At 41.1% G+C, this 14,117-nt stretch overlaps 1 protein-coding gene across 2 annotated transcripts in view; it reads left to right on the top strand.

Moving 5' to 3' along the window:
* LOC118916724 (basic immunoglobulin-like variable motif-containing protein) overlaps positions 1-13,424 on the top strand; it is a 77,135-nt gene extending 63,711 nt beyond the window's left edge. For both annotated transcript variants that reach the window (XM_036893896.2, XM_036893894.2), the window contains 3 exons: positions 9,673-9,873; positions 10,991-11,075; positions 12,738-13,424. In XM_036893896.2, the coding sequence (XP_036749791.2) occupies positions 9,673-9,873; positions 10,991-11,075; positions 12,738-13,328 (877 nt within the window). In that variant the 3' untranslated portion in view covers positions 13,329-13,424. The remainder of the gene's footprint in view (positions 1-9,672; positions 9,874-10,990; positions 11,076-12,737) is intronic.
* Positions 13,425-14,117: the final 693 nt, after the last annotated feature.

Below are 14,117 nucleotides of genomic sequence, written 5' to 3' on the forward strand. Positions count from 1 at the left end.
TAGGAGTATAGTTACATAACCAAAGCATACCTGTAATTACCAGCCATCTCAAGTGAAACCAAGAAAACCAGTTAGGCACCTTAGGCATTTGTGAAAACTTATCTATGATATGGTGGATATTGTCCAACTGAACTGGAACAGTCTGAGAGAAATCAGACAAATTAAAACAACCCATTCCTGGGGACTGTTCACATCCCATATGTTCTTTTAACAGTAAATAGTCTGTAGTTGTAAGATTTTGGAGCGCTACAATTTGCACTTCTCCTAATTCCTAGTTGAGTTCCAACAGTATAGATCCAGTCAAATTTGTTGTTTTACTGTATGCACAGGCCAGCTTAGATATCTCCTTCTTCATTCCCATGGCAAGTCCAGGAACTGGTGGGATGAGTGCATCTACAGCTGTAGCAGTGCATGGATCTTTGTTGGGGTTTTTTGATGATCATCTTCTGGCATGAGTCTTCCAGAGAGTGCTGATGTTGGAAGTTCTTTTTCATATTGTATCTTAGTTCATTTTCGGGTAGCCCAATTAGGCTTTGATCCTCTGTATAAACACAAACAGACCCTTTGCCTACACTTTTATATGCCCTTTATACCCTTGTGTAGAACTCATTGGAGGTCACCACACAGGAACTGCCTTTTTTTTTTCCTGGTATCATTAATCTACACTTACATGACGAATATTTTGTTTACTAGGTTCTCCCCTATACCAGGTCCCCCCTATAAACCCTTTACAGTCACTGTCCATCAGCATAGCAAAATGTAGAATCACTACTTGACTTCTCTGTGTTGTACAGCCCTCCCCTTTCTCCCACCCCCCCATGCATGCTATTCTTAATACCCCCCTTCTTCTTCCCCCCCTTATCCCTCCCTACCCACCCATCCTCCCCAGTCCCTTTCCCTTTGGTACCTGTTAGTCCATTCTTGAGTTTTGTGATTCTGCTGCTGTTTTGTTCCTTCAGTTTTTCTTTGTACTTATATTCCACAGATGAGTGAAATCATCTGGTATTTCTCTTTCTCCGCTTGGCTTGTTTCACTGAGCATAATACCCTCCAGCTCCATCCATGTTGCTGCAAATGGTAGGATTTGCCCTTTTCTTATGGCTGAGTAGTATTCCATTGTGTATATGTACCACATCTTCTTTATCCATTCATCTATCGATGGACATTTAGGTTGCTTCCAATTCTTGGCTATTGTAAATAGTGCTGCGATAAACATAGGGGTGCATTGGTCTTTCTCAAACTTGATTGCTTCATTCTTAGGGTAAATTCCTAGGAGTGCAATTCCTGGGTCAAATGGTAAGTCTGTTTTGAGCATTTTGATGTACCTCCATACTGCTTTCCACAATGGTTGAACGAATTTACATTCCCACCAGCAGTGTAGGAAGGTTCCCCTTTCTCCACAGCCTCGCCAACATTTGTTGTTTGTCTTTTGGATGGCAGGCAGCCATCCTTACTGGTGTGAGGTGATACCTCTTTGTAGTCTTAATTTGCATTTCTCTGATAATTAGCGATGTGGAGCATCTTTTCATGTGTCTATTGGCCATCTGTATTTCTTTTTTGGAGAACTGTCTGTTCAGTTCCTCTGACCATTTTTTAATTGGGTTATTTGTTTTTTGTTTGTTGAGGCGTGTGAGCTCTTTATATATTCTGGACGTCAAGCCTTTATCGGATGTGTCATTTTCAAATATGTTCTCCCATACTGTAGGGTTCCTTTTTGTTCTATTGATGGTGTCTTTTGCTGTACAGAAGCTTTTCAGCTTAATATAGTCCCACTTGTTCATTTTTGCTGTTGTTTTCCTTGCCTGGAGAGATATTTTCAAGAAGAGGTCACTCATGTTTATGTCTAAGAGGTTTTTGCCTATGTTTTCTTCCAAGAGTTTAATGGTTTCATGACTTACATTCAGGTCTTTGATCCATTTTGAGTTTACTTTTGTATATGGGGTTAGACAATGGTCCAGTTTCATTCTCCTACATGTAGCTGTCCAGTTTTGCCAGCACCATCTGTTGAAGAGACTGTCATTTCGCCATTGTATGTCCATGGCTCCTTTATCGAATATTAATTGACCATATATGTGTGGGTTAATGTCTGGAGTCTCTAATCTGTTCCACTGGTCTGTGGCTCTGTTCTTGTGCCAGTACCAAATTGTCTTGATTACTATGGCTTTATAGTAGAGCTTGAAGTTGGGGAGTGAGATCCTCCCTACTTTATTCTTCTTTCTCAGGATTGCTTTGGCTATTAGGGGTCTTTGGTGTTTCCATATGAATTTTTGAATTATTTGTTCCAGTTCATTGAAGAATGTTGCTGGTAGTTTCATAGGGATTGCATCAAATCTGTATATTGCTTTGGGCAGGATGGCCATTTTGACGATATTAATTCTTCGTAGCCACGAGCATGGGATGAGTTTCCATCTGTTAGTGTCCCCTTTAATTTCTCTTAAGAGTGACTTGTAGTTTTCAGAGTATAAGTCTTTCACTTCTTTGGTTAGGTTTATTCCTAGGTATTTTATTTTTTTTGATGCAATTGTGAATGGAGTTGTTTTCCTGATTTCTCTTTCTGTTGGTTCATTGTTAGTGTATAGGAAAGCCACAGATTTCTGTGTGTTGGTTTTGTATCCTGCAACTTTGCTGTATTCCGATATCAGTTCTAGTAGTTTTGGGATCGAGTCTTTAGGGTTTTTTATGTACAGTATCATGTCATCTGCAAATAGTGACAGTTTAACTTCTTCTTTACCAATCTGGATTCCTTGTATGTTTTTGTTTTGTCTGATTGCTGTGGCTAGGACCTCCAGTACTATGTTAAATAACAGTGGGGAGTGTGGGCATCCCTGTCTAGTTCCGGATCTCAGAGGAAATGCTTTCAGCTTCTCGCTGTCCAATATAATGTTGGCTGTGGGTTTATCATAGATGGCCTTTATTATGTTGAGGCACTTGCCCTCTATTCCCATTTTGCTGGGAGTTTTTATCATGAATGGATGTTGAACTTTGTCAAATGCTTTTTCAGCATCTATGGAGATGATCATGTGGTTTTTGTCTTTCTTTTTGTTGATGTGGTGGATGATGTTGATGGACTTTTGAATGTTGTACCATCCTTGCATCCCTGGGATGAATCCCACGTGGTCATGGTGTATGATCCTTTTGATGTATTTTTGAATTCGGTTTGCTAATATTTTGTTGAGTATTTTTGCATCTACATTCATCAGGGATATTGGTCTGTAGTTTTCTTTTTTTGTGGGGTCTTTGCCTGGTTTTGGTATTAGGGTGATGTTAGCTGCATAGAATGAGTTTGGGAGTATCCCTTCCTCCTCCATTTTTTGGAAAACTTTAAGAGGAATGGATATTATGTCTTACCTGTATGTCTGATAAAATTCCGAGGTAAATCCATCTGGCCCGGGGGTTTTGTTCTTGGGTAGTTTTTTGATTACCGCTTCAGTTTCATTGCTGGTAATTGGTCTGTTTAGATTTTCAGTTTCTTTCTGGGTCAGTCTTGGAAGGTTGTATTTTTCTAGGAAGTTGTCCATTTGTCCTAGGTTTCCCAGCTTGTTAGCATATAGGTTTTCATAGTATTCTCTAATAATTCTTTGTATATCTGTGGGGTCCGTTGTGATTTTTCCTTTCTCGTTTCTGATACTGTTGATTTGTGTTGACTCTCTTTTCTTCTTAATAAGTCTAGCTAGAGACTTATCTATTTTGTTTATTTTCTCAAAGAACCAGCTCTTGGTTTCATTGATTTTTGCTATTGTTGTATTCTTCTCAATTTTATTTATTTCTTCTCTGATCTTTATTATGTCCCTCCTTCTGCTGACCTTAGGCCTCATTTCTTCTTCTTTTTCCAATTTCGATAATTGTGACATTATACCATTCATTTGGGATTGTTCTTCCTTTTTTAAATATGCTTGGATTGCTATATACTTTCCTCTTAAGACTGCTTTTGCTGTGTCCTACAGAAGTTGGGGCTTAGTGTTGTTGTTGTCATTTGTTTCCATATATTGCTGGATCTCCATTTTGATTTGGTCATTGATCCATTGATTATTTAGGAGCGTGTTGTTAAGCCTCCATGTGTTTGTGAGCCTCTTTGCTTTCTTTGTACAATTTATTTCTAGTTTTATGCCTTTGTGGTCTGAAAAGTTGGTTGGTAGGATTTCAGTCTTTTTGAATTTACTGAGGCTCTTTTTGTGGCCTAGTATGTGGTCTATTCTGGAGAATGTTCCATGTGCACTTGAGAAGAATGTGTATCCTGTTGCTTTTGGATGTAGAGTTCTGTAGATGTCTATTAGGTCCATCTGCTCTACTGTGTTGTTCAGTGCTTCCGTGTCCTTACTTATTTTCTGCCCGGTGGATCTATCCTTTGGGGTGAGTGGTGTGTTGAAGTCTCCTAGAATGAATGCATTGCAGTCTATTTCCCCCTTTAGTTCTGTTAGTATTTGTTTCACATATGCTGGTGCTCCTGTGTTGGGTGCATATATATTTAGAATGGTTATATCCTCTTGTTGGACTGAGCCCTTTATCATTATGTCGTGTCCTTCTTTATCTCTTGTTACTTTCTTTGTTTTGAAGTCTATTTTGTCTGATATTAGTACTGCCACCCCTGCTTTCTTCTTGCTGTTGTTTGCCTGAAATATGTTTTTCCATCCCTTGACTTTTAGTCTGTACATGTCTTTGGGTTTGAGGTGAGTTTCTTCTAAGCAGCATATATATGGGTCTTGCTTTTTTATCCATTCTATTACTCTGTGTCTTTTGATTGGTGCGTTCAGTCCATTAACATTTAGGGTGACTATTGAAAGATATGTACTTATTGCCATTACAGGCTTTAAATTCGTGGTTACCAAAGGTTCAAGGTTAGCCTCTTTAGTATCTTACTGCCTAACTTAGCTCACTTATTGAGCTGTTATATACACTGTCTGGAGATTGTTTTCTTCTCTCCCTTCTTATTCCTCCTCCTCCATTCTTCATATGTTGGGTGTTTTGTGCTGTGCTCTTTCTAGGAGTGCTCCCATCTAGAGTAGTCCCTGTAAGATGTCCTGTAGAGGTGGTTTGTGGGAGGCAAATTCCCTCAGCATTTGTTTGTCTGGGAATTGTTTAATCCCACCATCATATTTGAATGATAGTCTTGGTGGATACAGTATCCTTGGTTCAAGGCCCTTGTGTTTCATTATATTAAATATGTCATGCCATTCTCTTCTGGCCTGTAGGGTTTCTGTTGAGAAGTCTAATGTTAGCCTGATGGGTTTTCTTTTATAGGTGACCTTTTTCTCTCTAGCTGCCTTTAAAACTGTTTCCTTGTCCTTTATCTTTGCCATTTTAATTATTGTGTGTCTTGGTGTTGTACTGCTTGGATCCGTTCTGTTGGGGGTTCTGTGTATTTCCGTGGTCTGTTCGATTATTTCCTCCCCCAGTTTGGGGAAGTTTTCAGCAATTATTTCTTCCAAGGTACTTTCCATCTCTTTTCCTCTCTCTTCTTCTTCTGGAACCCCTATAATACGGATATTGTTCCTTTTGGATTGGTCACACAGTTCTCTTAATATTATTTCATTCCTGGAGATCCTTTTATCTCTCTCTATGTCAGCTTCTATGCGTTCCTGTTCTCTGGTTTCAATTCCATCAATGGCCTCTTGCATCCTATCCATTCTGCTTATAAACCCTTCCAGAGTTTGTTTCATTTCTGCGATCTTCTTTCTGGCATCTGTGATCTCCCTCCGGACTTCATCCCATTTCTTTTGCGTATTTCTCTGCATCTCTGTCAGCATGTTTATGATTCTTATTTTGAATTCTTTGTCAGGAAGACTGGTTAGGTCTGTCTCTTTCTCTGGTGTTGTCTCTGTGATCTTTGTCTGCCTGTAGCTTTGTCTTTTCATGGTGATAGGAATAGTTTGCAGAGCTGGGACGAGTGACGGCTGGAAGAACTTCCCTTCTTGTTGGTTTGTGGCCCTCCTCGCCTGGGAGAACAGCGACCTCTAGTGGCTTGTGCTGGGCAGCTGCACGCAGACAGGGCTTCTGCTTCCTGCCCGGCTGCTATGGAGTTTATCTCTGCTGTTGCTGTGGGCGTGGCCTGGCTCGGGCCTCTGCTCCAAGGTGGTGGAGTCGCGTTGGAGGGGGAGCGGCCTGGAGGCTGTTTATCTCCCTAAGGGGCCTCCCTGCTCCCTGCAGCCCAGGGGATTAGGGTGCCCAGAGATCCCCGGATTCCCTACCTCTGGATTAAGTGTCCCGCCCTGCCCCTTTAAGACTTCCAAAAAGCACCCGCCAAAACAGAACAACGACCTCAAAAAAAAAATTTTTTTTTTAATTAAAAAAAAAAAAAATGGCCGTTCGTTTTTCTTTATTCTCCGGCGCCAGCCTCAGGCATCTGCTCACCGGTCTTGCTGCCCTGTTTCCCTAGTATTGGGGTCCCTATCGCTTTAAGACTTCCAAAAACCACTCGCCAATACAAAACAGAAACCAAAAAAAAAAAATGGCTGCTCACTTATGTCCTCCAGCTCCCGCCACCGGTGCCCACTCACTGTTCTTGCTTCCCCGATTCCCTAGCATCCAGGGCCCCCTGCGCACGCACTGTGTCTGCGCTCTGGCCCGGATGGCTGGGGCTGGGTGCTCGGCAGCCCTGGGCTCCGTCTCCCTCCCGCTCTGCCTGCTCTTCTCCCGCCGGGAGCTGGGGGGAGGGGCGCTCGGCTCCCGCGGGGCCGGGGCTTGTATCTCACCCCCTTCGCGAGGCGCTGGGTTCTCTCAGGTGCGGATGTGGTTTGGATATTGTCCTGTGTCCTCTGGTCTTTATTCTAGGAAGGGTTGTCTTTGTTATATTTTCATAGATATATGTGGTTTTGGGAGGAGATTTCCGCTGCTCTACTCATGCCGCCATCTTGGCTCCTCTCCATAATTTTCTTAATATTGAGGAAATGGATGTACAGGAGACGAGCTGTTAGGTAGCTCATAGTTCATGGTATGAAAATAACTTGAAAAAGTACAAATAACTTTATTATACATAAAATAAATGCATAAATAGAAAAATTTAAAATATGAATTAAAAAGATGATTACAGTTAACATTTTGGTTTATATTATTTTAGACTTTTCCGTGCATAGCATACTCATACATTTTATATATGTATACACATACACACTCATGTATACATTTATACTCATAAATGTGTTTATTATTTATTTTTTTGTAAAAATGGGATGATACTATATACTTTTTAGGTTAACTGTAACTCATTTGTAGAACAAGGTGTATTATCAACAATGTCTAGATTATCGGCTTTAATGACTTCATTGTAGTCTTTTGATGTATCATGATTAATGAATTTAAGCAAATGCCTATTGTTATTTCTATTTTTTAAAGTCTAAACAAACATTGATTTGGCCATTTTTACATAGATATCTCTAATTCTTACCTGGTTGTTATTTTAGAATAAGTGAACCTGGTATCTGTCTTTTCAATTTAGTGTCCTAATTATTAGTGAGAGTAAATTTTTTTCGTGTTCACTGACATTTTGCATTTCTGATTTGGTGAATGCTGTTCATGCTATTTTTCTTTTCTTTCAACAGCTTTTGCTCATTTGTTTCCAGTTAAATAGTTCACATTTTTAGAGTCTGTTTTAGCCATTTCTTCTCTGGGCGTCTAGCTGGCCGGTACCAGGTGGGAGCAGCCTCAGCTTCCCCTGGCTCAGAAGGGTTAGGATGAGTGCGGACTTGAGAGAATTTAGAATGTTCCCTTGCTCTCATTTCTGCTTCCGCCTCCTTGTAGCCAGGCTCTTGCTCATCACTGCCCCTTGAACGTGAAGCTACCCTGGGCCTGCAGGCTGAATTTGGCCAGGCTATGTTTGGCTTGGCCTACACAGTGTGTTCTCCTATGGAGCTTTAATTTGGAATTGGCTACTGATGTTTAAACTAGGGGAGATTTCACAGAAAATTTTGAATTCTTTTGGGGGAAAATGAAACCTGAAAGTACTGGGCTCAAATTCCCCAATAGCTCCAAAACAGCTGGGACAGAGAACAGCAGTTCCACTGCACTAACTCGGTGAAGGCACAAGCCTTTTACTTCCACCGCCTCCTGTGCCCTCCGTGGCTCAGCGGGTTGGCCGATGCCAGCATTCATCTTTGTGTTAAGTGCTGGGCCCTCTTGCTTTAAGAATGGGGGTTAAACCTTTGGTTTGATTAGAACACAGTTGTTTGCATTGATCTTCCTAGCTGGCAATCATGATCACTATTTAAGAGATGAAAATTCAAAGTGAGCAGGAGAGAATGGTAGGTATTCTCCCAATACACGCTTGGAAGCAATTTTGTAAAAATGAGGATCTTTTTTACATTTTTGTCCTACAATGAAGACTGCAGTTAGTTTTTCTAACACTAGATGGCACTCCTGCATTGGTGAAGGAAAGCTGAGCCCAAATCTGTGTCAGTTCCATAGGAAGTCTGTGGGGCAGTGTTCCCTGAGATGTAGGGTTTTTTCTTCAAGGTCTCATTGACTGCATAGACTGGTGAGGGTTATATTTATGTTTTTAAGTTTTGTACCTTTCATTTTTCCTAATTGTGAAATTTTTCTGGTCATCATTGCCTCATCACCAGCTACTTTAAGCCCCATGACTTTGCACAGCATCAGACTTTGACTTTGCGCATGAATCTGCAGTTTGGCCAGGCTGCAGGTGTATGTCCTGCCCTGTTCCACGTGTGACGGGCAGCCTGGCTGGGCTTCAGGTGCTCTTACCTGTGGCTGGCAGGTGGTGCTGCCTTGGACATCCCCCGCCTGGACCTCGTCACGAGCAGGGGCTTCTTTATAGCAGGCCTGCTGCCTCCAGGCAAACAGTGTAAGAGGCGGGGTATGGAAGCCGCAGGCCCTGAAGGCCTTGCAGTGCCACTTCCTCAGTCTCGGGCCTGCCCTCGCTCAAGGGGAGGGCACGTGGGCCCCACTTCTTGATGGGAGGAGGGTCAAGGAATGTGTGGCTCTTTAATCTGCCGTAGAATTTATGCTCACCATGGAGAAGTTGAAATTTGAATAAAATATAAAGAAGAAAATGAACAGTTGTGTCCTCACTTAGAGCATTGCCTACCATACAGTAAAATAAGTTGTTTTTCTTATTATCTTATATATCCCTATTTACTTCTTCCCTTTCTCCACACATATGCATTTTCTCCAAAATTGGGACTATACTTTCTAAAGAGGATTGTTCTACAGTTTTAAAATTGAACATGTTCTTTGCATTTTTACATTTTATTAAGTAATTTCGGGTTTATTCTTATAGTTGATTTGAGGTAAATAATAGGTATATTGCTTCATTTTACCACTGAGATGGAGAAGCAGAGATGTGACTTTTTTCCGGGTGCAGGAGGGAGACTGTGAGAGTCTGACTGTAGCAGGCCCAGCTGTTAAATCCCGGGCAGGTGCCCTGTGCTCAGTTTCCCCGTCTGTGAGGCAGGAGGTGATAGGCCCGGGCTTACGTGCTGATCGGTGTGCAGATGCGTGTGCCCAGGGCAGGTGCACATAAACGGTCCGGCAGAGTTCGCTGTCATTAGGTCCTGTGGTTAATGACACTAAACAAAGAGAAGCGTTATTCTGTAAGTGGCAGGATTTGTTTTGGAGGGCGGGCCCGCGCTCCCGTGCCCTGACTTGGAGGTAGCCTTCGTCTTCAGTGCCTCTGCCGCAGTGTCTTACCGCTTCTTGAGGGCTTGTCTGCTTTGCCTTACAGAGAGTGGTGGCACTGCGCTCAGAAAGATAAGAAGATAAGGCCTAATCCTTATGACACCAAGGTGAAAAAAAAATTACGCAAGTTGCAGCTCACGCCTGGCTTTCCCAATCCCGCCGTGGCGGACGCTTACCTCAGACCCGCGGTGGACGACTCCAGGGGGTCGTTTCTGTGGGGCAGACCCGATCTCGACAAAATCAGGGAATATCCTTTCACTTTTCTTAAAGCAAAAAGGAACATTGAGCCAAATGTGTTTTCATTTAATACTTAGGGAACATGATCTTGAATCAGTTTTTTCATGATACTCCATTTATCTAAGATGCTTCTTTAGTTCCTTTTTTCTTTCTCCTTAGGGTTTTTTTTTTTTTTTTTGGTGGTAGAATACACATAAAATTTGCCATCTTAAAAGCATGCAGTTCAGTGGTATTAAATACATTCACATTGTTCTACAATCGTCACCACCATTCATCTCTATATTCTTTTCATCTTGCAAAACTGAAACTATAGACCCATTAAAAAGCTCCCTACAGCCCCTGGCCCCCAGCATTCTACATTCTGTCTCTGTGACTTTTGACTAAAGTACTTCATGTAAGTGGAATCTAGTGCTTGTCTTTTTGTATCTTTGCGTGTAGATTATTTCACTCAGTATAATGTCTTCAGGTTTCATCCATATTGCAGCATGTGTCAGAATTTCCTTCCTTTTTAAGGCTGACCCATATTCCGTTGTATAGATATACCACATTTTGTTTATCCATTTATCTGTCGGATGGTTGGGTTGCTTCCATGTTTTAGCTATTGTGAATAATCTTTGTAGTGTTAAAGAGGGTCTTTATTTTAAGTAAGTAGTGATAAACATTTGTAGATATAGCCACATACTTAAGTATTAGTCATTCTGAAAGATAGAAAATATTATTAGTTTTATTCTTTTTATTACTGATATTCCTTCTGTGTATTTAAATAATCATGTGGATAGATGTTCAAGTTTGTAATAGTATTAATCTAACTACAGTTTTTTTCTCTCAAAGGAATATGTATTTGAACTGAAATCTGTATTTCTTCTAGATTAACCTTTTTTCATAGTCACAAGTCTTCGAGGTCCTAAAATGAGAGTTGGATGTTTTTTATTTATCTTAGAGGATATTGAAATGTACACAATGATTATGTTAGTTTGTTTTGTTACCCTTTTTATTTTACCCCTTTCATCTTTAAAACATGAAAACCTTTGGAAATACAGGGAACCAAGGGTGGGTTCTTTGGGCCTTTTTATTTATCACTTGTTTAATTATCTTTAAAATCTTGCATAAACCTTAACTGCCGGCATATTTTGTCAGCGGTATTTTGGCTGGAACAGGGCGAAGACAGATGAGACTCTGCTTCCAGTATTAAAGCAACTGAACACCCACCAGGTAATCATGGGACTCTCTTCCTAAGTTCAGGGTAAATAGTGAACTAGGAAGGCTCTGAGTGGCAGCTACAAAAGACTAGTTACTCTTTTATTTTAGTGCATGTAACATGTTAAAGTTGTTATACTTAAGAAAAGAGAACAGAGGAAACAGGAAAAGGAAAACTGGACTTTGTCTTCACTTCCCAGTTCATTCTTGGACTGGACTTTTGTGTCCTTTCATATTCACTCACTCATTGAACAGCCCATTCTAAGATGGATTGCACACAGACGTGTTTATTGTTAAATATTTTAGCCTTTAAGAGGTATTCTCCTTTTTCAAAAGTTTAGGAAGTGTCGAGCCCAAAGTAGTCCTGACCATTAAAGTGTCTTCAAGTATTAAAGCTTTTTAATTCTATAAATGGCATCAAAGGTGGAAGTTGAGTCACTATAGAATACTGGCAGGAGAGGTTTCTGAGGGGAAGAGGGGCCTTCGCGCGGCCCTCAGCTCCCTTGTGCAGGTCACAGCGTCCTGCTCTGTGCATGGGTAATTCCTAGCCACACAGAAACAACCCGAAACATAAACGGGTACACCACCTGGCAGGAAGGAGACCATATCCTGTAAGATAAATATATTGAAATCCGTCTCTATTTGGGTGGGTTAATTTTGAAAAAACATAAAACTGAGGCAGACAACCTGTCCAAAAAATTTCCTTTCCTTAGTTTGATGACTTTCTGTTCTGGAAACAGTGTACAGCACTGGCAAGGACAGTTGGTTGGCTTAACCACCAATTACATCTTTATTTCAGATAAACTTGTCATAATATTTTTCTTCCTTTCCCTTATAGATGTTAATATAAGTTTATTTCTCCAAAATTAGAGAGTGAGAAAAATGAATTAAAATTACTTATTATTGACTTCTAACACAGATGTTAACATTTAGGTTTATTTTCTGTTAATCTTCCTCCTCTCCACATATTTTTGTTGTCAAACTTACATACAGTTTGATATATTTAACTCCTACTTCCCCTCCCCCGTTTATGAACGTAAGGTTTTTTTCTATATATTGCATAGTTCTTGTAATTTCAAATGACCAGATTGGATTTCACTGAAGAGATTTAACTTTGTTGGTTCAGTTCACTTAGTGGACCTTTGATTTTCAGGTTTCATTAATAGTGCTGTAATGAACAGTAGGCATGTAACTTTTCCCAAATGTAACTATTTTTTAAGAATGTCTTTCTAAAAGTGGACTTGTTGAACAAAAGGCATGAATATTTTTTATGCCTTTAACATATAATACTATGAAGTTGCCTTCTAAAGGTATCATATGATCATGATGTTTTCAAAGGAAGGAAGGAGTGGAATTTAGAAACAGACCCCATAAAACTGGTTGCCCCAAAATAATATATTTGGCTACTAAGAAAATATGTGACTCTCTTTGAGTGCCTAGGAAGGGATTTCTCATGTGAGATGTGGACAGAAGTGGTGCACATACTGCTTTCAGTCTGACCTAGAAAAGTAAAAGTTTCCGTCGGCCGGTTCATCCGGGAGAGCCCAGCTTCTGAGAGAACGAATTCGCGTCCTCTGAAAGAGTCACTGAGTGCCGGTGACCCACGTGCAGCTCTGGTTTGCTTTCAGGAACTTTACTTACTTGTTTGATTCATTATTATTATTATTTTTTTTTTAGACACAGCTCCGAATTGATTCTTTCTTTAGATTAGCTCAACAGGAAAAACAAGATGCCAAGAGTATTAAGAGCCAGAGACTCAACAGAGCTGTGACGTGTATGCTGAGGAAAGAAAGAGAAGCAGCAGCCGGTGAACTAGAAGCAGCGTCGGTCGCCCTGGAGAAGGAAGTTGGGCTCCTTGATAAGGCAAAAGGGGAAACCCGGAAGGGAAGCATAGCGAATAAATGGGAGGAGGCATCAGGCTTGAAGAGAAAAAGGCTCTCAGATTCTCAAGGAGCGCGTGCACCGGGCGGGTTCGTGGGGGAGGCCTACCTCTCACACTCATCGGACGCATCTTCCGGTGAGGATGCCGAGTGCTTATCTTTAATGAACGTGCCAAGGGGAACAGCGGCTGCTGCAGAGTCAAAAGTCAGCTCTTCAGATGTGCAGACCCCCGGGAAGCCTGCTCCTGTCGGGGGTCAAGGGGTGACTACGAGCAGTTCTAGCGACGACGATAGAGAGCAGACGGCACCCATCCTGGTGACGGCCAGGTCTGTGTTTGGAAGGAAAAGGGGGAAACTGAGAAGTACAAGAAGAAAGCGGAAAACCTAGTTCAGACATGTATGTGTCTCTGTAACTGCATGTGACTCCACATTTCTTAATGAATTTGATGTGAGGAAATAATAAAATTAAAGGCATTTGCACAGAGTTTGTTTTTTGTGTGGTTTTTAAAGTATGGCTTCCAAACTTGACAATTATTTATATTCCATTATGTTACTTTTTTTTGTGATATTTTCCAACTCATTGAGTATTTCCTTGTGCTCACAGGCTTTGTCTGCTAATTTCTTCTATTGTACATTGCCTGATGCTTTCTGACAACAGTAAAAAAAAAAAAGAGAGAAGGATTCCTATTGATCAGTACTCACTGTCAATATGCATTCTGTCTGACTTTGCGACCCAGACAAGAAGAAAGATGTCCTTATTTCTCATTCCAGAACAGCAGCCATTCCACACAACTACATAAAGTCTTCCTTGGACTTTTTAACAGTAGTTAAAATTTAATTTTGTTGCATTTAATAGACAATTGATATTTGTTTTGCATTGCAGTAGCTGGTGTGATGACTAAACTGCGGTAGAAGGAGGTTTTCCTTTCTGATTGCCTAAATAAGCTGGGACATTATTTATCTCTTACTCAATTTTCTATCCCATCTGAGTTGTTAAGGCAGCTGTGCATGGTGCAGTCATTCAGGGCCCCTGATTCAGCCGCCCCCAAGGCTGCGGTCCTGCTTGAAGGGTCTGCATTGGGTCGTTGTGACACCTGCACTTCAGCCTGAGCGGAGGAAAGAGCCGATGTCCTGGGCAAGCAGAATGTCTCAGGAGCACATAAAACGCTGCTGCTCT

The sequence above is a fragment of the Manis pentadactyla genome, chromosome 17 (assembly GCF_030020395.1).
Source record: "Manis pentadactyla isolate mManPen7 chromosome 17, mManPen7.hap1, whole genome shotgun sequence".
In the NCBI taxonomy this organism is placed as follows: Eukaryota; Metazoa; Chordata; class Mammalia; order Pholidota; family Manidae; genus Manis; species Manis pentadactyla.